We start from the raw sequence: 25,260 nt of genomic DNA on the forward strand, positions 1-25,260 counted from the left end.
CCCTGTGATGCTGAGAGAGAGAGAGAGAGAGAGAGGGCCAACTGCTGGACCAATAAGAAGCGGTTTCGTGCATGTTGGAGTTCTCTAAAAGCAAAATGGGACGTAAGGAGAGGGCCGAAAAGAACGAGGATTGGGTTGGGAAGAGAAGACTTGAATTTATGATTCAACAGGAGAAATGGTGCTAAAGCGAGAAAAACGGAAAACATAATATGTGTAACTGGCCCCAAATAACTGGGATAAGACTTAATTAACAGAGACATACAGTTGACAAAATTTATTTATGTCATAAATTTAGTTATAAGAATTGATTTTCTTATAAATAGATAATGTAAAAGTGTCATTAGTAGTCCTCTACATTATTGAATTAAAATTGTTTCTAAGCTTATGAGTTCCCCAATGAACATTTTGGTGCTTCGATTAGCTTGCAAGAGGATCTCCCTATTAGTTTCTGACCAAGTGCTCTTCACTTAGCATGGTTTTCCAACCAAAACAGAAATCAAACAAAAAACAATACAGGAGACTCACCAAAAAAAATCCAGGAATTAGAAGTACAAAAACCTATATTCCACAAATACCTAATATAGTATGTGTACATGTATAAGTAAAGAACAGTTTCAAGTGAAAACGGAATAACATACTTGGGGTTGGCAAGATGTCAAAAATGATAAATCAAAGTCGGTCAACACAATATGCCCATCCTTTTGGAGTAAAATATTTTCAGGCTTCAGATCCCGATAGATAATTCCTGTATTGTGAAGAAACAAAGAAAAAGGAGTAAAGATCATAATCACCACATAATTTAATCTAAAAAATAACAACTTTGTAGTCTTTAAGGTGATCAAGCCACTTTATTAATGTAAATTTTCTCTCACCCTCCAGTTATAAGTTATAAACTCACTAGCTGCTCTATTAAATAAAACCATCACTTTATCAACTCTCTCTCTCTCTCTCTCTAGACTGAAGAGATAATACTCTCTCTCTCTCTCTAGACTAATAGGAGATAATACAAGTGTAGCAGAATTTAGTAAATAAACCTGCAAATTTTGAGAAGTAAAAAAAATAGGGCTCAAGGAGAACATTGAGAAGCTTTCAAAAATCATAACAGAAAGCACAAAATTCTGCATGAGGGATATATAGGGCCCAATCTTTCATGCAATTAAAGCTGGATTGAAATCTCACCCAACTATAGCAGTGCGCCAGACAGATTATAATTCTGATCAGAGAACTATTACAGAAAATAGAAAAAAGGACGTAATTGATACAAAAGGATGAAATTGATGGACAGGACAGATTAAAAAGATCGAATAGAAAGAGATAATAGAAAAGGAGGATCAATTGAAACTAATGAGAGAGATAAGTTTCAATAGCAAAGAAAGAAATATAAACATAGTAGCAAGAAGATATATAACTTCTGGAGCATAAATAAGAAGGAACAGACCTGTAATTACCTGATATGATGATCTGAACAACAGCTTCAACAGTGGTCTGTGATTGAATAAAGAAAAGAAAAACAAAGAGAAGGAAAAGGGAACTGATAGGGAGAAAAGAAGGTAGAATCATATGGGACAGAGAGAGAGACAGAGAGGCACTCACACACTTCCCTAAACAAAATTTTATTTCTGAACAGAAATCATCGGAGGGGTTACAACTATTTATAAACACTCCTGAAAATTTTAGAAAATAAAAGTTCATGAGAAATAGGAAGCTGTTAAAATAATGTATGTTTTGAAGCCCTACCCGATAGGGGTAGTTTTGACCTTTTTCCCCCTTTCCCCCTCCTAGCCGATTCCTAGTTAGTATTACTAATTAGAATCGGCTAGGGTAGTTCTCCTAGTTCAAGTCTGATTAGATTAGTAGTGTTTTTATTCATAGTTCAAGTCTGATTAGATGCAACTCTTTTATATAAATAAAAGGGCTTGGTGATCTCTGGAATCACTCAAGCATTCAGATCTCAAGGCTGTTTACAGAAGCTTACTAGCCAACTACAAACATATACTCTTGCATTAAAAACTGCTAATAACTAAAACTGACCCATACAACTCTATTAATGGACTCCACACCAACTAAACTTTTAGATAGAAAAATTCGTGTAAACACCCCCTGACTAAGTTTTGGGATTTCTATGTGAGCCCATTACAATTTACAAATAAAAACAAAGGCTGATAACCAGAAGACATTAAAACAGCCACTGTTCTTATTGTTTTACTGCATCACTCTCTCAACCCCCCCCCCCCCCCACCCTTAGAAACTTCGGTTTTTCAAATTGTATAGATCTCTTATGCATTTCCACACCTATTCCTGCTTTTGTGCCAATCAGCTATACAGTTTTCACATAGAAAATCCTTCTTTAAATTAAAGAGATTAAAAAAAAAGGTTCTTTTTGGGTAACAACATGTAGATAAGAGAGATTAAATTAGACAAATGAAGAATTAATTTGTTTTATTAAGGTGCCAAAGTAAATGTCATGCTGTCTATACACTAATTACAGGGATAGTACAAGCTTATACAAAAAATTGAATCCTAAAAGAGCAACCCTGGTTTTCAAACGAAACTCAAATCACCCCCTGGTTTTTGAAAATACTCATCCGTCCCCCTCTACAGTAACGGTGTTAGTCTGCTGTTAGTTATTGGTGTGAAAGGACTATTTTACCCTTGTACTAAAACATTAGAATTAAATTTACAATACTACCCTTCATCTTCAACCTAAAATACCCCACCCCTTTCCTGCAACTCCGCTGGCAGCACCCCTTGTAGATGGGCACAAGAATGTTAAAAGTAGTACATGACACATCTCCTATGCAGTTGGAGCCTTGATCCAAGACATCCATGGACTCTGTCGTGTCACCACCACCACTACCCACTTCAATAGTGACTTGGATAGGATTTGAGGAAGTTTCTCTTTCGCCAACCATTAAAGGAAGTTCGAAACAGAGTAGGAGGCTTAAAGACCAGCGACTCTGCGTGGAAGAAAAGTGCGTGAAGAGGTTGCAAAGCGACGAGTTTAAATTGGAAAGGAAATGCAAAGGAAACTTCCAGTTGAAGTTTCATTGGAACCAGTTGTGAGAGAGAGAGAATATTGTGGTAAAAACTTTACAGACGCGTTTTCGATATCTTTCAAGAACACTGGAATTTCAGTTATATAACTACAAAATCGATTCAGATTCCAACTCAATTTGGTTTTGTGAAGTTCTATTCTCTTTGATTTGATCCCATATGAATCCAAATTGCTGAGTAATTTCATCTCTCGTTCCCTGAAACGCCTCCATTTCAGATCCGAAAAGGTAATCAGTTTTCAAAGAGACATGAAAACTGATCTCTTCCTCCTGTTACGAAGGTGTTTGGTGTTTGAACTAGAATTAAATTTCCAGATTCTTAATTAATATTAAAGCAAAAAATCCAGTCCCGATTTCTTAAAAACTGAGTCGTGTTTGATCTAATCAAAGACGATGACAAATCTGGTCTCATTCCTGTTGATAATACTAAGGTGTTTGAAGTTTTTTTTTTTATCAATAAAATGCTGGAGGGAACTGGAGATGGAGTTTTTTGCTCTTCTGAGAGCTTGTGCTTCGGAGTCGTGAAGCAAAACATTGACACCCGCAACGGCAGCGATCTGGGAAATACCTGAGCCCATCTGCCCGCTACCCACCACCCCTATCACCTTCGTCTCCGCCATCACCGTTACCCCTACCACCAACCGTCTAACTCTAACACCGATGCCTTTGTAGATAAACCCAAATTTCCGATAACAACATTATTCTTAGAAGCTAGAATTTCTGGATGACAAATTGAAGATCATCCAGAGATATTTTCACAGATTTGAAAACAGCAAAAAACGGTGAAGATTCAATGAAACTTGCAACTCAAAAAACAGTGAAGACTCAATGAAACTTGCAACTCAAATTGGTGAAGATATTTTCACAGATTTGAGTTTCGCTTGATTTTCTTCCTTGACTCATATCCAGGTATCTCCCAGCTCCATTTCTTCTGGTTTGCCATTATCGTCTACCCAAACCCTAGATCTCAAACAATAATCTTCCATTGACAACACCAGGAGAGGAAAACTAATGAAATCAGGCTAAAGAGCAGATTTGAACGAACAAAACAACTGAAACATAAAGCCTTTCCAGATCTCAGAAGTTAAAGCTCTCCTCCTTTTTCTTCTCTCCAGTGAACTTCTGCTTGAGATTGAGTTGCAGGTGTGAGGAAGAGGATGAATTTGGGGTTTTCAGTTACAAGGGTAAAATTGTAAATCAACACTAGTCAAGAGTAATTTAGGGATTTAAATTTATTTAACTGGCTGACATCATCACTTAACAGCATAAAACTAACGGTAGGGACTAATTTGTCATATTGGGGTCTAATACAAGGGGTGACGTGTAATTTACCCATATATATATATCGCAACCTGGTAGGACCAGATTCAAGCAGATCAGCAGTTGAAAGGTAAGGAACCTATTGGAACGTGAGAGAAAATGAAGTCCATATTATGTGGAAAATTCGTTCCGCTGCCCAGATGTTCTTCCAGAAACTCCAAAACTTATGCCAACGGGAAAGAAGCGTACAAGAATATACTGAGGAGTTTCATCAATTACGCCTTAAATGTATATATATATATATATATATATGATGTATAACTTTAAATAATGAACATAAGTTTCTTTTTTCTTTTTTTTGTTAGTTCAGATTTTAATGAAAAATGAAAAAAGAAAAGAAGGCCTTCCATACAATAGAAGGCCCTCTACAAAAATCCATGATAAAGTGATTTCTCCAAAGAAGAACATAGCTCCCTCTGGATATTAGCAGCAGTTATGCCATTGAACTCCATGCAAATGGATTCCCAAATCTGGATATTGCATTACAACCTTTTTGCAACTCTTAAGAAGGATTGATTAAAGGTCCTATAGTTCTTCTCCTTCCATATCACAAAGTGGACATGCATGATTGGAAAACCACCTCTTAGTTTAACACTATGGATACTGTCCAGACAAAAACAGAAGCAACAAAACACAAATAGAATTCTGATGAAAATAATGAGCACCAAGTCCCTAATTTAGAAGAGTACCTAAACAGTGAAGATATTCCAATCCAATTACTACTTCTGCAGCATAGAACCTGGAAAAGTAACATAGTTTCAAGTTGAAGTGAGTACACATACAAGTAAAAATTTTAATGATCCGTTTATTGAAGAAGATGACCCCACGCCTAGGGGTAAAAAAATAATACTAACAATGACAGTCAATATAATTTAGTGGCAGCTTCTGTTCAATATGTTAATTCCCTATCCATGTTCTCCATCCAATAATGAATTCAGTCTGATGAAACTACACCAAATAAGTCATTGATGAGAACATCTAGTGGGGAAATTAAGCATGGGAAATTTCAAATGACTCATAAAACAATAAATAAGGAATATTTTGTTTATAATAGAGAGATACCGTAAAGCACGGATTTAAGTATCAGTATCAGGTATCGTATCGAAAGGGCGATTTTAAGAGACGTATCATATCAGAGAGACGCAAGATACGTTAGAGTTACATATGGAAATGGTCAAGAAACAGATAGAAATGCAAAGACTACATGCAAAATACAGTTGAAAGCATAAAACAATGTAAATAGACAATATGTGAAATATATCATGTATAAAAAGGAAAACAAAGTATGATGAGATAGTTGTATTCAATTGATTATGTAAAAATGATGAGGTTTTTTTACGTGTATTAATAGTCTAAACTGGTTCAAACTCAGAGTTGGAAGTGGTCTCAGTTAAAGGTTCAACAAGATGATATTGTACACATGCCGAACATATACGCGATAAAAAAAATGAAGCACTGTATCCTTAATTTGAGTCTTGAGTGTATCAATTAGTATCGACCCTTATCGGGTTGTATCGATTGATACAAATTTTAATTAATAAGTATTGTATTGGATAAGTATCGTATCAGTACCTTAAAGATACGATACATATCGTAATTATTGAAGGATACTTAAAACCTTGCCACAAAGTGAAAAATTTTAGGTACTTAGGTTCAACCATAAAAAAGGAGAAATAGAGGATGTTGCTGCAGAAAGAATTAGAGTAGGGTGAATGAAGCAAAGGGGTGTTGTGTGATCGACATATCCTTTCAAACTAGAAGAAAATTTTATAGGATAGTTATACAGCCTCTCTGAAAAAGCAGGGATAAGGCTGCGTACATTATGACCCTCCCTAGACCCCGCAGTGGTGGGAGCCTCGTGCACTGAAGACGCCCTTCAGTTATACGGCCAGCAATGATGTATGGAGCTGAATGTTTGATGCAGGTGCACTTCCTTGGACTGGCCCAACTCTATTGGGGAGCCCAAATGGAGATGAACCAGGTCTAATTGGGTTTTTGGGTCTAGTAGGATATTTAGGCTTTATTTCAAAATTGGGATAATCATGCAATCTTTTTAATTTTTTTTTAATTTTTTTAAATTTGGGTAGATTATGTAGGATATTGGGTTTACTTGTTTGAGTTGATTTTAGTTTCTTAGTTTAAGAGTTACTATTTTTTAGGAGTTCTATTTTCTTATTAATACGCATGTAACCGTACATCAGAGTTTAGAGTTGAAAGAATGAGAACGAATTGAATTATTTTGTGATGCATGGTCGTGTTGTGCGATCTTCTTCTCCCCTCCCCTGCAATACCTCTCCTTTTCCTTTTTTTATTTTGGGTGAATAAAATAATTCATTTCCTTTTATTTATCTCTTCTCTTCTGCTTTCTCCTCTTTCTTCTTCCTGTTAATTCTCCCTCATTTGGTGCACTCTGTGTTCCAATGTGGGTTAGAAGAACTACATGAGTGGATCAATCTATCTTAATCCCTGTTTTTTTAGCCTGAGATTCCAGGCACCAGTTGCCTTGCCTTGGGCGATTTGATCTCTAGAAGATCATTTCCAACATACCACCTGCTGTAAATCGAAATTCACACCATATCTAGTTGTTACAGTATCTCATAGTACTGTTTCAGAGGGGGTATTTCAGTACTCAGGCTGCTGGTTCTTGAGATTGTGGACAGGAGTCAAGAGGCTTTAGGGTTAACTACTTAATTCCAAAACCTTGGCTTGATGGGAGTTGTGTGGGAAGAGTTCCGTCCATTGAAATCGAGGAATGTATCTGCTGGTTCTGCGTTGTTACGAAGATTGAAGAAGACAACTGGTGACGGTATGTTAATTGTCACCTTATCTCCTTGTTTTCCAAAAGTACCCTCCAATTCATCTTCAATTCTATGTTTATCCTTTGATTGTGTTATTGCCAAGTCTACCACTGGCCAATAATTATAAAATCCTCTTGTATCCTCTCTCCCTATTAGCTAACAACAGCCCTTCCATATTTGGTTAATTACATCCCTGCCACTTCCCCTTGATAACTTCACATTATAACAAAATTGCCATTTTTTTCCCTGAAACTTGGGTATTTGGTATCTGGGTGGGCCCATAGTGAACCCAAATCAGGTTTTGTGACCCAGGTTCTTCACCAATGTTGAGCAGTGAAGAAACAACATATAAACAAACTTAGTGTAGCTGAAATGAGGAGTGGGCGAGCCTTGGCGCAACAGTTAAGTTATGCTATTGCAACCTGTTGGTTGCGGGTTCAAAACTTGGGAAACAGGCTCTCCTGCAAAGCAGAGGGTAAGGCTGTGTACATTTGCCCTTCCCAGACCCTACATTAGTGGGAGCCTCGTGCACTGGGACGCTCTTTTTAGTGTAGCTGAAATGAGGATGTTGAGATGGATGAGTGGTAAAACTAGTGGAGATAAAATAACGAATGAACAAATTAGAGCTAATCTAGGAGTAGCCCTGATAAGTAATAGGCTGCAAGAAAGTCGTTTGAGATGGCATGGACATGTGCAACGAAGCCTTTGAGTGTGCAAGTATGGAGGAGGGGGTTTTGATTCAGAGCTCGGGGTAGGCATAAAATGACTCTAGGAGAAGTGGTGAGGAAAGATATGCATAGCTTAGGACACGTAACAAGTACGGATCTGAATAGAGCTGATTGGAAAAAAAGGATCCATGTAGTCAAACTATTTAGTTGGGATAAGGCTGAGTTGCTGTTGTTGTTGCATAAAACAATCAAGAACTTCTTTGGATCTATAAGCCAACACAAAGGTACACATATATCATGAAAGTTAATGACAAAAGGGAAATCAACTAGCAACAACAAAATATATTTGCAGAACACGCATGGAATTGGGTCTGAAATATAACAGAAATATTCAACAAGATACCTTGCAGATTCTTCTTTAAATATCTTCATCGGCTGCTTGTCAAGTAAGGCAAATAACTCCCCACCAGGGCAAAAGTCCGTTATCAAGCAAACATGTGTTTCAGTCTGAGGAATAAAAGGAGCATTAGTAGTCTTTATTGATAAAGAGAAAATTCTCCCAGAATGAATACAGTTCCTACACTAAATGCTCAACCAGGTTTGGTGAGAATATCCGGGTTCACCAAACAAGAATATAGATGAAGCATAAATAAAAACAATATATAATTGATTCAACTCAGCCTTTTCCAAACTAAATGGGGTCGGCTACATAGATCCTTACCCTCCAATCACCTATATTCAAAGCCATACTTGATATCAAGCAATTAATATGCCACATAATTTCAACTTCCTAGTACCAGTTATACCTAATTTTGATTTGGGAAGAAAAAAATGCAATCAACTGCTATTACATATTTAAAATACTATTTTATACATACCAAAGAGTATTTTAAGTAGGTTACACAATCATGACTACACAATCTTTCTTTTTTCTTTTCAAAAGTGATTTCACTTCCCTCCAGTTGCAAATAGACAGAGCCTTTGAATTTGCCGAAAAATGATGTGCTCATCGCAACCTAACAGTAGAGTCCTACCCGAAAACATGCTTTGGCTCGACAGCCAGTCAAGGCTTGGACTTTGTATCAGAAAGTTGATTATCAGTACTCATGTCTAATACGCCAAGCAATTTGTCGCCAGGAAGACCAACCAAAAGGTTATGTGTTAGTCAAGCATGCCATAAGTTACAAGGAAAGGTTGCCATAATTTGAAATCTGACATCTCATGAGTGTCCCACATTACCTGCTCTGACACAAGAGTGGAGTGCCACAATCCCATTCATCATTATTGACCTACATAAGCCAAAACCCATAGCACTGGCAACGTCTCTGGCATAAATGCGAGGAGGATGTATAGCTGATATAGGATCTTGTGGAACAGGATTTGATTCTGCAAACGGTTTGGTACGAACAAAAAAATTTCGAACAAAAGGATAGGAACCCGCTGATAGGAAAGGAGAGAAAAACAAAACTTCTGTGGACTCACAATTCCAATCTCAGGTCTCCACATGATCCATCAAAGATGACGAAATTCTGAAGTTACAACCAATGTTGTCAAGGCATCATCACATAGCAACAAGGCGGAGTTTGATGCCCGAGGTGATCAGTCCTTATGTATCAAGGTGCCCAGACCCAGAAGATCAAGGAAACATAACTTGAATATGGAAAACATAACTGGAATATGGAAATATATCTGGTATAAGCTTGGGCACCTTGGTGTCATCTAGGCATCAACAGGCTTTGGCCTTGCATTGGTGGCAATGAAAACAATTGGTTGCAATAGGCATAACGGAAAAGACAATAGCACAAGGTTCTCTCTGATCCAAGAGTGTGCTTACATCCTAATATTGTCTAGAAAGCAACAGCTAATGAAGCAAATGGAAAGAAAATTTTGAAAGTAGAAAACCTTCATTGTGAGAAATGCAATAGCTGAAATCCTTAGTGCTAAGGTTCAAAGTTAGAACCACAAATCAATGCCAAAATCCAGCCTTGAAAGGGATTAGAAAGGAGAATATCATAGAAAGAACAGAAAAAAGTAAGCAATAAAAGTAGTGAGCCAGGCAGAAACTTTTTTTCTTGTGAATAAATAATTCATTACCAAGAGAAGGAGAGGAAAAAAAAAACAAAGAGATTACAATATACAAGGCCTGCCTTTACAGAGGGGAGGCAAAGGCCCTAGGCAGAACTTAAGGCTTTCATAACTCATAAAGTAATATGGAGAGACAAACTGTAAGACTGATTATCAGAGACTTGCAATAAAAAGGGGGAGGAAATGTAGAAACTTAGATCATGTTAGATGGTCAAGAATGATTCCAAAAGGGCCTTATGAAATACTAAATCAAGGAAAACTATGCAGTAAAATATAGAAAAAATAAATTGCCTGATTTGGTTTGAACAAGTCAGTCTGATCTGGCCTCTAGAGCTATATATGAGAGCCATTAACAGCATTAGGAAACACGTTCCCTTATCATTGGACAATTGAGAGAGCAAACAAGGGTTGACCATGGTCAGTTCCAGGCTAGCTCGGAATCAGTGCAGATCCCCAATTTTGATGAACTTCTTATGTATGAACTCACAATAAAACTAGCAACAATAAGGTTTTTAATACAGGAAACATATCTGATTAACAATCTCGCTAGCCTAGAAAAACAGTTTCATCATTAGCAAGATGACACAGAGAAGAGGAGGGGGGAGATGAATAAAATCCAAACAGTAACATACGTCCTGAATTTACTAAAACAGAATTTGTGTAGCAGACCCATTTAGTTGGGAAAAGGCCTCATTGAGTTGAGTTTATGTGAGTCAACTAGAACAAATCTGCTGTGATAACAAAATTTCCAAAGCTCTAACTCCAAGATCAATTGTCTTCTTTAGTAATTTACAAACATGAGCTGTTACCTAGATTTCTACATTCAAGGAAAAGCTAAAATCATATAAATTTCTCCCTGTAGTTAGTTGTTACAGCACAAATAAATTGAACATTGTAAGAAAATGACTAGACCTGAAAAGAAGTGTACAATGTTGGAAGAAAAGGATGATCCAGTAGTGAAACAATTTCCCTCTCAAGGCATGCTCGATGAACCTGCAATAAATTTGTGACAGCATGTTTAACACTGCAAAACCAAATTTATTGACATAAAGAAACCATATAAATACATGCATGCATACAGATTTACATACATACATACATAGGTTGAAGCCAGGGCATGCTTATCTTCATAACATGACTTACATCTCACCTGAAAGTGGAGATTAAAGTCCAGGAAACTAGATTACTGGTTTGCATTTTTGCTCATTCCTTATTCACAATAAATGATCTGACTTGCCCTTTCATTTTCCTGTTGTTTTCTCTATTGCTTTCTGTTGGGGATAACTATGTCCAGATTCATTGTATGTAGGGTAAGGGCTGTGACTGTGTTATGACTCAGCCCTAGCCATCATACCTTTTTTGTAACCATCATTCTCATTATAAATAAGAGTGGCCTCTGTTATAACTGACAAGCCAAATCATTCACTCTCTCTCTTTTCTCAACTTGGTATCAGAGCACCCAATCCTGAAAGTTTTCACCGCCGCCACCGCTGCACCACCACCACCACCAAGGCTTCGGCCTCATGGTTCAGCATGGTTGATTGAATATGTATTAATGCATGTCGCACCATACAAACCATTGCTGACCACTAACCACCCAATCATAATGATTCCTACACGTCATTCCAGGGCCACCGCCGCTGCCCTGCTCCCACCGTCAACGCCGCCCCAGCGGCTCTTTTTACCCTCGTCTAGGGCTTTCCGCTAATCCCTGCTGCCGCCTTGCTGGCCCTCCGCCAGCCCTGCTGCTGCCTGCTGGCCTTCCACCAGCCCTGCCCCTTTGCTACCACCCCCTGCCATCGCTCCTAGGGGCACCGCCTGCCCACATCGGCCCTTCCACAGGCTCTTTTTGCTTCCTCCAGGACCAAGCCTGCCTGCGCTGAAGCTTCCCAAGGCCCCGCCAGCCCCTGCCGGTGCTTCCCTGGGTCCCCGCGACCCCCTGTCGGCTCTCCACTGCCTCGCGAGCTCTCTGCCAGCCCTTCTAGAGCCTCGCCGAACGATCTGCCAGCCTTTCCTAAGGTTCTGCTTGATTTTTTTTTTTCCCTTTCTGTGGGCATTTCTGATGTTCTCTTCTCTGCTGCCTCGCTACATGGTTCTTTGAGGTTGGCATTTGTTTGTCTCCTGTGAGGTATTTCTTTGCACACTTATTGTGCATCTATTCCTGGCTCTATGACGGACAGTGCTAGTACGCCCCTTGGTTCTGGGCGTAGCGACTTGGGTTGCCTACTGCTTCCCATCATCACCACTCTCTCCAGCCAGGAGGCCCAGGACCCACAAAGTTGAATGGATCGAACTACCTTGTCTGGTCATGTGCCTGCCTCCTTACCATTCGTGCTAATCATTTTTTGGGGTATATTACTAGTGACACACCCATGCACACTGAAGCTTCGGCTAAGGATAATTGGCTAGCTAATGATGCACTCATCATGTCGTTCCTGTTGAACTCCATGGAGCCTACCATTAGTTCCAGTTTTGTTCTCCTTAATTCAGCCAAGGAGTTGTGGGATGCAGTGAAGCATACTTATGGTCAAGCCAGTATGATGCAGATAGCCCAGATTTTTGTCTTCATTGAACCAGCAAGGAAGGCCATCAAACCAGTATTTTTTGGCCTAAAAATTTCCAGAATATATGCCATCGATTAGCCCTAACTTGGAAGATAACCGACAGCTTTTCTTGGGCCCCACAGCCAGCTCACATGGTGAAGAAGTTGGAGATCAATTAGGGAGCAACCAGCTTCCTTTTTGGAAGAGATTGGCCATATCGGCTTACCTATTTGATAATATATTCCTAATATTTTGGTGGGCCCCATGGCCTTTGCGTGGAGGAGATTTTAGGGGGATATCACAGCTTGCAATCACCCCTATAATTAAGGGAAATTATGTGTCTTGCGTGTGATTTTTTTATTTTAAAATTAGTTTCTATTTTATAGGTTTTATTAATTAGTTTCTTACTTAGATTAGGATTGGGTTGCTTTATTATTGTTAGGATAAACACCGTGGGAGTATTTTGAGCAAGTTTAGAATTGTAATTAGGGCTGTGACACTGTTCACATGAACAGTATTGTGAACAGTGACGATGAACACTGTTGGTCAATTCTGTAATTTTTCTCTCCCCTCTTCTATTATAAATAAAGGGGCTTGGAAGTTCATTAATACATTCAAGCATTGAGCTCTATTCTTTCATGTTAACAATCATAAAAACATGTATGTGGCTGAGCAGAAGAAGACACAGATTGAAGAGAAACGAGTTATGGTTGAAGCTGTGAGACGCGGCAACGGATAGAGACTGGGTGAGAGGCCCTGGGTGAGATGATGATGGGCTGAGAGACCTGGTCCTATCCCCCCTCCCTTCTATATCCCTTTATTCTTCTTTTCCTTATCCTCTATGGTCTCCTTTATATGTAAAAAGAAAAATAGCAATAAAAAAACAGTTTCAGTTATTTAATTTTGTTCCTTTTATTGTATTGATCTTGCTGCAATTAATCTCCCGCTGGTTTCCCTGGTTCGAGGTCGAGTTTGCATTACAGTAACTATGCCCAAATCTATGAGATTCATTGCCAGGTTCACTACACTACATAGAAAGAATTATTTGTATCTGCATATTACTCTGCTCTTACTATATTATGACAACAGCTGGATTTCTATCACCCCATTCTCATGACTAGCCCTACTGATGCAGCCACGTTTGCCAAAGAACGTCAATGGAACGGGTATATGATTACCTCACTGGTCTCAATCCAGAGTATGATCAGATTCACATTCAGGTCTTGGACATTCCCTACACTTCTTGAGGCTTATAATATGATTCAGCATGAGGATCGTTGCCGTTATGTTATGATGCCTCCTGCTGTCCCTACTTGGTCTGCCCTTGTCACTACTCCACAACCCTCTTTACTTGTGGATACTGCTGATATTGATAGCAAGACTGGCCCTACTCATGATGCTGTTAAATGCAACTATGGTAGCTGTCCACGTCACACTAGGGAGACCTGCTGGAAACTCCATGGCCGTCCTAAAGGGGGTGGGAAAGGAGGAAATCTGGTTCTACTCGTCCCCAAGCTCATTTGACCAAGACTACTGAGGCTCCTACTGGTGCTTCTTCTCTGTCTGCAAAACAACTTGTGACTTAGCTCCAACATATGATGACTCAGCTTGGTTCTGCATCTTCTACTACGGCATCCTCTAACCCATCTGCTTCTCATTTGGTCTAGTTAGGTATTTTCGCTTCAGCTGAGTCTAGTCCCTCTTGGCTCCTTGATTCAGGGGCATCTGACCACATGACTAGCACTTCGGATCTATTCCATACCTATCTTCCTTCTTCTGGTAAGGACAAGGTCTGGGTTGTTGATGGTTCTCTTTCCTCCATTTCTGGTAAAGGCACTATTAGTTGTTCAACCATATCTTGATCGTCTGTTCTCCATGTCCCTAATTTATGTGCTAACTTACTTTCCATTTCCCATCTGACTATTGATCTTAATTGTTGTGTTCACTTTTATTCTACTCATTGTGTTTTTGAGGACCTAGCAACGGGGGCAACGATTGGATATGGAAAAATACGAGATTGCCTCTACCACTTGGAACAGGCTCACCAACTCCCTCTCCACCGGTCTCCGCTAATACTTTTACTCGGGCAGACAGTTTTCTTACTCAGCTCTAGCATTGGCATCCTCATCTAGGACATCCATCTTATCATGTTTTACGTCATTTATTTCCTTCCTTAGCTAAACATTGTTCTTTGGATGATTTACATTGTGATGTCTGTGAATTTGCCAAACATACTAGGTCTTCTTATTTTCCTAGAGACAATAAAAGTTTGATTCCCTTTTCTATTATACATTCAGATTTACAGGGGCCTTCTAAAGTTGTTGTTAGGGGTGGTTTGAGTGGTTTATTACATTTATTGACAATTGTACCAGCTTGACCTGGGTTTATCTTCTTCGGACAAAATCCGAGGCTTTTTCCTATTTCCAATCTTTTCACAACATGATTTGCAATGCGTTTAAAGTCAAAGTCCAGATCTTACACAGTGATAATGGCACTGAATACATTGATAGATCCTTCCTTCAGTACCTTTGCCTCATGGCATTATTTCTCAAACTTCCTGTGTTCGGACACCTGAACAGAATGGAATCCTAGAACGGAAAAACCGCCATCTTCTCGACATTACTCGGGCATTGATGTTTACTACTCGTCCTCAAATTCTATTGGGGGATGCGGTTCTTACTGCTTCCTTTGATATTAATCGGGTTCCTTCTAGTGTCCTTAGGACCTTAACTTCAAAACTCCGGTAAGCCAACTTCTAGATCCTTCCCTTGCCTCTCACCTTCCTCCCAGGGTATTTGGTTGTGTCTGTTTCGTGCACAACTCTTACCCTCTCGTTTCAAGATGGATCCTCAGGCAATACGATGCATCTTCTTAGGGTACTCGACCTCATAAAAGTGGTACCGGTGTTATCATCCCCCCCCCCACTCAGAAGCTCTTTGTTACCATGGATGTCACATTTCATGAGACCGAATCCGATTACCAGTCATCTCTTCAGGGGGAGCATTTGGGGGAGGAAGAGATTCCTTCTACTACCCCTCTTCTTATTGATATTGTTTGCCTCCAAGTAACAGGGATGTCATTAGTTACTCACGAAGGAAAGAGAATGTGGCCCCTATTTTACCATCTCACCCTGCGCCACCTAAGCTAAATCCAACACAAGGTAATAGTCTCTCTCCAGGTAATAATCCCTCTCCTCCTTCTGATGTTGACCTTCCCATAGCTATTAGGAAAGGTGTTAGATCATGTACCTTGCACCCTATTTCCAATTTTGTCTTATAAGTCATTATCTCCTTCCTATCGTGCCTTTGTTTCTTCGTTATCCTCTGTATCTATCCCAAAGGGCCGGGAAGAAGCTATTTCAGACCCAAAATGGAAAGATGCTATGGTAGAAGAAATGCATACCTTAAAGAAGAATGATATTTAGGAGCTGGTTACTTGTCCTGAAGGGAAAAAACCAGTAGGATGCAAACCTTGGATGGAACCTTCAGCAACTTAATGTTAAAAATGCCTTTCTAAATGGGGATTTGGAAGAAGTCTACATGGACATGCCTCCTGGTTTTAGTTCAGACTCCATAATTGGTAAAGTATGTAGATTTCGAAAATCTCTTTATGGCCTTAAGCAGTGTCCTCAGCTTGGTTTTACCGTTTCCAGAACGCTATAATGAATTGGGGTATAAACAGAGTCAGGCTGACCATACCGTGTTTGTCAAACACAAGGAAAAGAAAATCATTGCCCTTAATTGTTTATGTAGATGATATAGTTATAACGGGTAACGATGATGCAAAGATCACCTCATTGAAGACTCGGTTAGCAACAGAATTTGAAACTAAGGTTGAAAAGCTCAGATACTTCTTAGGGATTGAAGTTGCCCGCTCTACAAAAGGCATTTTCATTTCCCAAAGGGAGTAATGTTCAAGACCTTCTTGAAGAGACATGAATGCTTGGATGTAAGCCTACTAAGTCCCCCATTGAAGTAAATCATCATCTTAATGACTTAGTTGCACAGGAGCTGACCCAGTTGACAAGGAAAGATATCAGCGCCTTGTAGGAAGACTGATATACCTCTCTCACACTAGACTAGACATTGCCTATGTTGTGGGAATTGTTAGCCGATTTCTTTATAATCCAAAGACTCCTCACCTTGAGGCTGTGTTCCTGATTCTTCGGTACTAAAAGTGCTCCAGGGAAAGGTCTGCTATTCTCGAAGAACAACAGTTTGGAGTTAGAATCCTTCACTGATGCTGACTGGGCAGGATCCATAGAAGATCGGCGTTCCACCTCTGGATACTGTACCTTCCTAGGTGGAAATTTGGTCACATGGCATAGCAAGAAGCAGTCTGTTGTATCCAAGTCAGGTGCAGAAGCTAAATATCAGGCCATGGCACAAGGAGTTTGTGTACTACTCTAGTTAAAAATGCTTCTCAAAGATCTGGGTGTTACTTCTGAAGACCCTATGAGGCTCTACTATAACAACAAGGCTGCAAATAGTATTGCCCATAATCCAGTTCAACAATGATAGAACTAAACATATTGAGCTAGAGCGCCATTTCATTAAGGAGAAGCTTGAAGAAGGCCTGATATGCATACCTTTAGTCACTTCTGAGAACCAATTAGCCGATGTATTCACCAAGGTTTTGACTTCTAAGTCATTCCATCCTGTTGTATGGGCATGCGAGATATCTATGCACCAACTTGAGAGGGAGTGTAGGCTAAGGGCTGTGACTTTGGTATGACTCAACCCTAGCATAGTAGTCAAGGCACCAAGGCGACCTATGGCGGTGGAGGGGTGCCTAAGCACTTAGGCGGCCAAGGTGCCCAAGTGTTATTTTTTATTTCCCCTCTTTTTCTAACATTATTTAGTGTTCTACAATATGTAAATTATTTCATCAAAAATCAACATTAAGCCACATCAAGTCATAAAAAATCAATATTAAGCAACATCAAGTCATAAAAAATCAACATTAAGTAACATCAAGTATTCAAAAATCAATATTAAGGCACATAAAGTCATAAAAAATCAACATAGAACTAGAAGACAGCAGAACTGAAGAAGCAAGCTATTGGAAGTTTGAAACAATCAAAACATACATTTGGTTTATACTGTTCTTAGAAAATATGATCTTATCAATAAGTAATTAAATTGCTCTCGATTTAGAGAAATGTTCTTGTTCTCTAAGAAGTTTGACGGATCAAATGATTTTATTTGTGCATGAGACATTTTGTATTAGGTAGAACACAAAACCTGCTTTCCAACAAATCTAAAATTGCTTAAATATGATTTATATTTAAGGAATTATGTTCTGGTCAAACCTTATTTGGTGTGCGCGAACGCTGTCAATATCGCTCTGAATGAAAATATTTTTTTTTAAATATCAAAACAAATAAATATTTTACCGCACTTTGGGTTTTTAGCAATGTTTTACCATATTAAGATTTATGGAATTTTTAGATTTGAGAAAAAACCCAGCATTAGAAAGTTGAAAATTTTACCTACTGCCAAAAATCCAGTTTTGTTCTTGAATTGGGGGTTTGACTTTTTATTCTTTTGGAATTTGATTTTTTAACTATTTTTATTGGATTCAAATAGGGGGTGTTTGCTTATTTATGAATAATATCTTACTTAAATGATATTTGGCATATATATGTGCTAGAACCTGGTCCGATACCAATTAAACCAGTGCAAGGCACCCTGCACTAAGGCAGTAGTCGCCTAGGCCCCTACAGATCCGCCAATAAGTACCAGAACCTTGTCCGATACCAATTAAACCAGTGCAAGGCGCCCTGCACTAAGACAGCAGTCGCCTAGGCCCCTACAGATCCACCTAGACGCCTTGGCGACACGCCTTGACAACTATGAACCCTAGCCATCATACCTTTTTTGTAACCATTATTCTCATTTTAAATAAAAGCGCAACCTCTATCATATCTGACAAGCCAAATCATTCTCACTTTCTCTTTTCTCAACTCTTTCTTATTCGTTTGCCTTCTTATCTATAAGAACATCGTAAACATATCAAGGAAGATAGATAAGTCATAATACTGAAAATTATTCAGAGAATACTCATTTTAACATGGTTAACGAGATAATAATCTCATTATTCTTCGGAGAGGACTTCATGATTGATGTTGTTTCTGACTCCAGAATTCAGATCCCTGCAGAATGTTGTAAAGCTAGAACTGATTGTGAAATTTAATTTCAATCCCTCATGAACAGAGGCTCATGTGCATTCATGTTGAGTACCTCATACCTTGGATTCCTAAGCTGGTCCATTTCTGAACAGTGTAACTGATGTAGAAAAGGCATGGGGATACCCCAAATTGGATGCAGAACAAAAGTTCCAAAATAAAGCAACAAGCTCTAAATTACCCTATAATTGCAATGGGCTAAGATGGAATCAGGAGAGCAAATGCTTGCCGTTTAGGTAGAGAGAAGAGTAAAAGTAAGAGGGGGGGGGGGGGGATGAGGGTTGAGGTGAAATTAGGGTTTTATGAAGTTGGATTTGAGTTTTAATTGCTGGATAGAGCTGTGATATATGGCCTGAAAACAGGAAGTGCACGAAATCAGTCCAACAGCTGGAAATTTTGATGGAGGGTTAATGAGTTAAGGTTAGAGTTGATGGGAGAGAGTGGAAGTGGTGATATCGTGGTGGTCTGGTCAATACCTAATGGTGAAAACTGAAAAGTGCTGATTGTATGTGTAGAAGACACCACATCAGAAAACTAATAGAAACTAGAAGTAGAACAGATAAAACCAAAAAAATCCACCTAGAATTTTTGAGTAATCCACCTTCAAAGAGGGTGTGCGAATCCACACACTGGTAGCAAAAGCTTTATGATTAAAAAAAAAATCTTTTATTGTTATATTCGTGCGGGAGAGCACTATCTGCATTTGAATGCCAAGTCTTAAAAAAGAAGGTACTTAAAACAACCAGCACAACGCTTACTTATCATCTGTGACACTTCTAGAAGCTCAAAAACCTGTTAAACGATCAAAAGCCTGTGATATAGAAAGCCCATAAAACCCAATACCAACTTAGTCGAAGGCCCAAAAAATCGACTAATAATTAACCAGAACAATCACTGCTACCAGAAACAACTTTAACTGAAATGGAACATCACCTACTTAACTTGAAATAAAACTGTTTTAACCTATACCTCGACTTATTATGCTCTATTTAATGACATAAATTCCAATCCCAAAACATTATATGTTGGCCCCTAGCATAGCCCCAAGGTGAGAACAGTAGAATTCAATTGGAAAATCATATAGAACTACCGATTTACAAATTTATTCAACCGAATACAGCAAACCAATATCTCAAAGAAGAATTTAAAGGAGAAACTGCAAAAATCCGTCACTGTTAATAAAATCAATAGAACTGATTACACAGGAAAAAAATTGGCGCCCCCTTTTCCATTTGTCCCTCACCCCTATGCTCTGTTATACAGACAATAGGCTACGGTATCTCAAAAAACCCTACTAACTTTAAACTTTGACATAATATCCCTACTAATAACTCGCCATCAGGGTTATTATTGTAAATCAAAATACAACCAAAACTGGACTTAATATGAAAAAAAAAGAGTCAAACTGATTCTAAGAATGACAGACTAACAAGCAGGTCACGACTTGGTCTGCAACTCTAACCAGACCCTCTCTGCTTCGTCGATTACACTTCTACTGCTAAGAATTACTCCTTTTATGTAGATCTCAGCATTGAATTTGACTATCTGGTCCTCTTCGCATCCTCCTTCTGCTGCCTCCTATGCTCTGTTTTATGAAGAAACAGAGCATAAATTCAACTCACTTCAGCCCCATAGACAAAATGCTCTAAAATAACCCGCTAAAACTTGAAAGTCTGGAATGCTGTTCCACTGTGTCAGCCACCTGTAAGAGTGCTGACAACAGGCTGATTTCTGTTCTGGGCCTTGCCACCTCAATTGTTTATCGCTATAAATATGAGTTCCTTTCACCAGTTTCAACCCAAACCCCAATTTTTTCCATTCAACCTTGCCCACAAACCCTAATTACTAACCAGGTACCATTTCTCATATAAGATATCTGTTCTAATATACAAATCCAGCTCAATTGACTTGAAAATTAAACAACACCTTTACTACATATAGTCTTGCCCTTCTAATGTTCCTAGCATTGCCATGAAATCATGAACACAACCAAAACAGAAGCAACTAAAGCTGTAATGCGATAAAGATTACTGAATATGAGGTTGCAATACCTACACTGAAAATATTTTGCTTCTTTATTTTTGAGATAAGGCATGTCACGATGACCATGTGAAGGCATACAGTTACCCAAAAATAAAAAGCCACAAAGGGATTTTCAGAAAAATTGGTCCAGACAAGAGAACTTGAATTACCTCAGGAAGATAATCATTCTTCATTTCACCAACTAGATTCTGTTCTTGGATTCTATAATACAAAGTTCGGGGATCTACTCCACAGTCCTGCAAACAAGTGAAGTTTCCTATAGAGAAATTCACCACCAGTGCAAATCTTAATACCCTAAAGATAGTAAGCTAGTTTCTGTTCATGATGGAGAAGGCTTCAAGAGTCCATAGGATCACTTCTATTCTTAACAAGAATACAAATCAAAGAGAAGACATCAATGGATAACTTCAAGTGGGGGCGGGAGGGAGTGTGACCTCAGATTTTTCCTTTTAACCACCAGAAATCATATGGGACTGCTTAAACATAAAGATATCCTACTTGGTAATGACATCACGGACATTCAAAAGCAACAACTTTCAAGAGTGCAATGAGGACTCTGGCAACTAGAGTCAATCAACTTCACAAAGTCCATGATGGTGCCCCTTGAAAAGCAAAGTGAAGAGGACAACAGTCAAATTGGACTACAGGATTCTGTACAACTTGATCGCAAAGGGATCATAATGTATACTTGGAGACCTTTAATAAGAAGAGGGCAATTGATTTTCGATCTCACATTATCAACAAAGCCTTTAAGTCAACCAATTCAGTTAAATAACCCCTCTATGGCTTTGGCAATTTCATTATATCCAGTATCATATCCTTCAATGGCACCATCAAGTTCTTTCCCCTTACACTCAGCATGCACAAAAGCACTCATCATGGTGCCATACTTTTTTAAGAAAAGATTAAATCATCTCTTTCTCCTTTTCAGACATGACAAGGCCATAAGATGCTCCTCGTTATTTTATCACCTCATGGAGCTACTCCTGAGCCCCCCCCCCCCCTCCAAAAAAAATACAAACATATACTCTCTTGACTCAGGAACATTTTTAATCTTGACGTTCATCCATTTGAACTTCCTTATGTCAGCTCACCCATTACAAATTTGTGTTTCTGAATATGCCAACTTGCAGATCTGTAAAGCATATAATTCCTGTTTCCTTCTCGTAAAACTTATTTAGTGTGGTAGGAGTTGGAACTTAAAGATGGATCGAATCTAGTAAGAGTGATGAGATTTACAGCAAGAAGAAGAAGAAGGATAGAAGAGAAGAGAAGAGAAGAGAAGAAGAAGAGAAGGGAATGAGAGAATCGATTGTGTGTTGAGTGATTCTCAACACACATATTACTTCATTAATAATCTCTTCTAAATTACACAGGCCTCCCTAGGGAGGTAAAGGAAAATAAAACAAGAACAAGAAAAATACAACTTGGTCATGTCTTATAATATGACAATGACAGAACTACCCCCACAAGATGTACTAACAACTCTAACACTCCCCCTCAAGCCGGAGAATAAATGTCATACATTCCCAGCTTGCACAATAGGGTACTAAATAGACTAGGAGTGAGACCCTTAGTGAAGATATCTGCTACTTGATCACCTGTCTTCACAAAGGGAGTACAAATGCACCCAAAATCCAGCTTCTCTTTGATGAAGTGACGATCAACCTCAATATGCTTGGTTCGATCATGTTGAACCGGATTATGGGCAATGCTTATGGCAGCTTTGTTGTCACAATAAAGTCTCATTGGCCCTTCAGTTTCAAAGCTCAAGTCTTACAGAAGCCTTTTCAACCATATAAGCTCACATACTCCATGGGCCATGGCCCTAAACTCGGCTTCTGCATTGGATCTAGCTACAACTGGTTGTTTCTTGCTCCTCCAGGTAACTAGATTACCACCCACAAAGGTACAATACCCAGAAGTAGATCTCCTGTCAGAAACTGAACCAGCCCAATCAGCATCTGTGTAGCCTTCAATCTACAAATGGTCATGGTTGGAAAATAGAAGACCTTTTCCTGGACAGGATTTCAAGTATCTAATGATGCGATACACGACATCCAGATGTCCACTTCTGGGAGCATGCATGAACTGACTCACCACTTCAACTGCATAGGAGATGTCTGGATGAGTCAAGGAGAGATAGATTAGTTTCCCAACTAACCTTTGGTACTTGCTTGCATCTATAAGAGAAGAACCACATTCATCACCAAGTTTATGATTCGGATCAATGGGGGAAGTAGCTGGTTTGCACCCCATCATCCCTGTCTCCTTCAGAAGATCAAAGACAAATTTCTTTTGACAAATGTTGATTCCTTTCCTTGATCTAGATACTTCAATACCCAAGAAGTATTTCAAGAGTCCAAGGTCTTTGATCTCAAACTGTCTAGCCAGATAAGACTTCAATCTGTTTATCTCAGCAACATCATTCCCAGTCACCACAATGTCATCAACATAGACAATGAGGGCTGTAACTGTACCATTACCTCTCCTGATAAACAAGGTGCGGTCAGCTTGACTCTGATAATACCCATTCTTCAAGAGGGCTTGTCTAAATCTCTCAAACCAGGCCTTAGGAGACTGCTTGAGGCCATAGAGAGCCTTCTTCAAGAGACACACTTTCCCTTCAGCTGAGGGACACTTAAAACCAGGTGGAGGTTGCATGTACACTTCCTCTGCTAAATCTCCATGAAGAAATGCATTCTTCACATCTAATTTGTACATTGGCCAATCTTTATTGGCTGCCACCGAAAGAAGAACCCTGATTGAGTTATGCTTGGCTACGGGGGCAAAAGTCTCCTGGTAGTCAATGCCATACACCTGACTATACCCTTTTGCAACCAGTCTAGCTTTGTACCTCTCCACTGTACCATCGGATCTATACTTGACTGTATAAACCCATCTACATCCCACTGGAGTTCTCCCCCTGGGAAGATCAACTAATGTCCAAGTATTGTTCTTCTCTAGAGCCACCATTTCCTCAGTCATTGCTTGCATCCATTTTGGATCAGATAAGGCCTCTGTGACATTTTTGGGAATAGAAGAAGACTCAAGGGCAGTGGAAAAAGCAATACCTGTAGAAGAAATGAAGTCATAGGAAACAAACTGGGCTATGGGGTTAGTACAGGCTCTCTTCCCCTTTCTCATAGCAATGGGAAGATCTAATTCAGAAGGAGAGGAATTACCTGACTGAGGAGGATGAGACTGAAGATGTGGATCCAAATAGGGGTTTCGGCAGGGTTGCTTATACCATGGTTGCTTCCCTTTTTCCTTCAACAAGCATTTACCTCTTGTGAATACACCATCTTCTTTGAATCTTATTCCCTTGTATTCTTTTTTTCTACTAGCATCACCACCACTACTAGCATCAATATCAACAACACCATCAGCATCAGCATCATCAACAACATCCACTTCTTTGTACTTTCCAATATCAAATAGGAATGGGGAAGTAGAGGTAGGTAAGGGAGATAGAAAGGGAATGACATCAGCATTCTGTTCACTGCTAGTACTCTCCCCCTGAACAGAATGTTGAGGGGAAGAAAAATAAGGGATAAACTCAAAGAAGGTGACATCTTTGGAGAGAAGTCGCCTTCGAGAAGGAGGATGGTAACACTTATACCCTTTGGTTGAATCAGAGTAGCCCAAGAAGGTGCACTTAAGAGCTTTGGGGTCAAGCTTGGTACGGGCTGATTTGTTGACATGAACATAACAAACACAACCAAAGACTCTCAGAGGCAAGGAGAAAGCTGAGGATTGAGGAGAAAGAAGAGCTAGGGGAGATTTGGAGCCAAGGAGTGGAGTTGGCATCCGGTTAATAAGAAATGCAGCGGTAAGAAGTGCATCAGACTAGAAGGTCTTAGGCACATGCATACCAAAGAAAAGACCCCTGGTGATTTCCAACAAATGGCGATTTTTGTGCTCAGCTACCCCATTTTGTTGTAAGGTGTCAACACAAGCCAGTTGATGGAGGATGCCATTATTAGTAAAGAACTGTTGGAGCCCCCCATACATGTACTCACCCCCCTTATCAGACCTAACAATTTGAATGCGGGTACCAAACTGAGTACTAATAAGATGATAAAAATCCTTAAAAGCATCACAAACATCACTCTTTTGTTTCAACAAAACAGTCCAAGTAGACCGAGAATAGTCATCCACAAATGAAACAAAGTAACGAAATCCAGATAAAGAAGTAGTGGGAGAAGGTCCCCAAACATCAGTATGAACAAGAGAAAAAGGTCCGTAGATCTATTACCACGATAAGGATAAGATGTGCGATAATGTTTAGCAAAAAGACAAGATTCACATTGAAAAACATAAGATGAAGGAAAAGAAGTAAACAAGTAGGGTAACTGTCTCCTCATAACAACAAAAGAGGGATGACCCAACTGCTGATGCCAAAGTATTACAGACTCCAAAGTACTATGGTCACTCCAACCACAAACATAAGCTGCAGCAGTAGATTGGGCAGGTAATCGTGGTTCAAGAAGATAGAGCCCTCCTTTCTCAGTCCCACTGCCAATAACCCTCTTTGTCTCGAAATCCTGAAAGACACAATAG

General features: G+C 39.3%; 1 protein-coding gene across 5 annotated transcripts in view; it reads right to left on the reverse strand.

The window, feature by feature from the left end:
- LOC122662590 (phototropin-2-like) overlaps positions 1 to 25,260 on the reverse strand; it is a 98,250-nt gene that overhangs the window by 15,634 nt on the left and 57,356 nt on the right. For 4 of the 5 annotated variants that reach the window (XM_043858259.1, XM_043858258.1, XM_043858262.1 and 1 more), the window contains exons 15-19: positions 20,847 to 20,933; positions 10,837 to 10,917; positions 8,243 to 8,346; positions 5,063 to 5,112; positions 639 to 745 (exon numbers count right to left, since the gene is read on the reverse strand). In XM_043858259.1, the coding sequence (XP_043714194.1) occupies positions 639 to 745; positions 5,063 to 5,112; positions 8,243 to 8,346; positions 10,837 to 10,917; positions 20,847 to 20,933 (429 nt within the window). The remainder of the gene's footprint in view (positions 1 to 638; positions 746 to 5,062; positions 5,113 to 8,242; positions 8,347 to 10,836; positions 10,918 to 20,846; positions 20,934 to 25,260) is intronic. The other variant, XM_043858261.1, reaches the window with a different exon arrangement.

This window comes from Telopea speciosissima, chromosome 5, assembly GCF_018873765.1.
Source record: "Telopea speciosissima isolate NSW1024214 ecotype Mountain lineage chromosome 5, Tspe_v1, whole genome shotgun sequence".
NCBI lineage: Eukaryota > Viridiplantae > Streptophyta > Magnoliopsida > Proteales > Proteaceae > Telopea > Telopea speciosissima.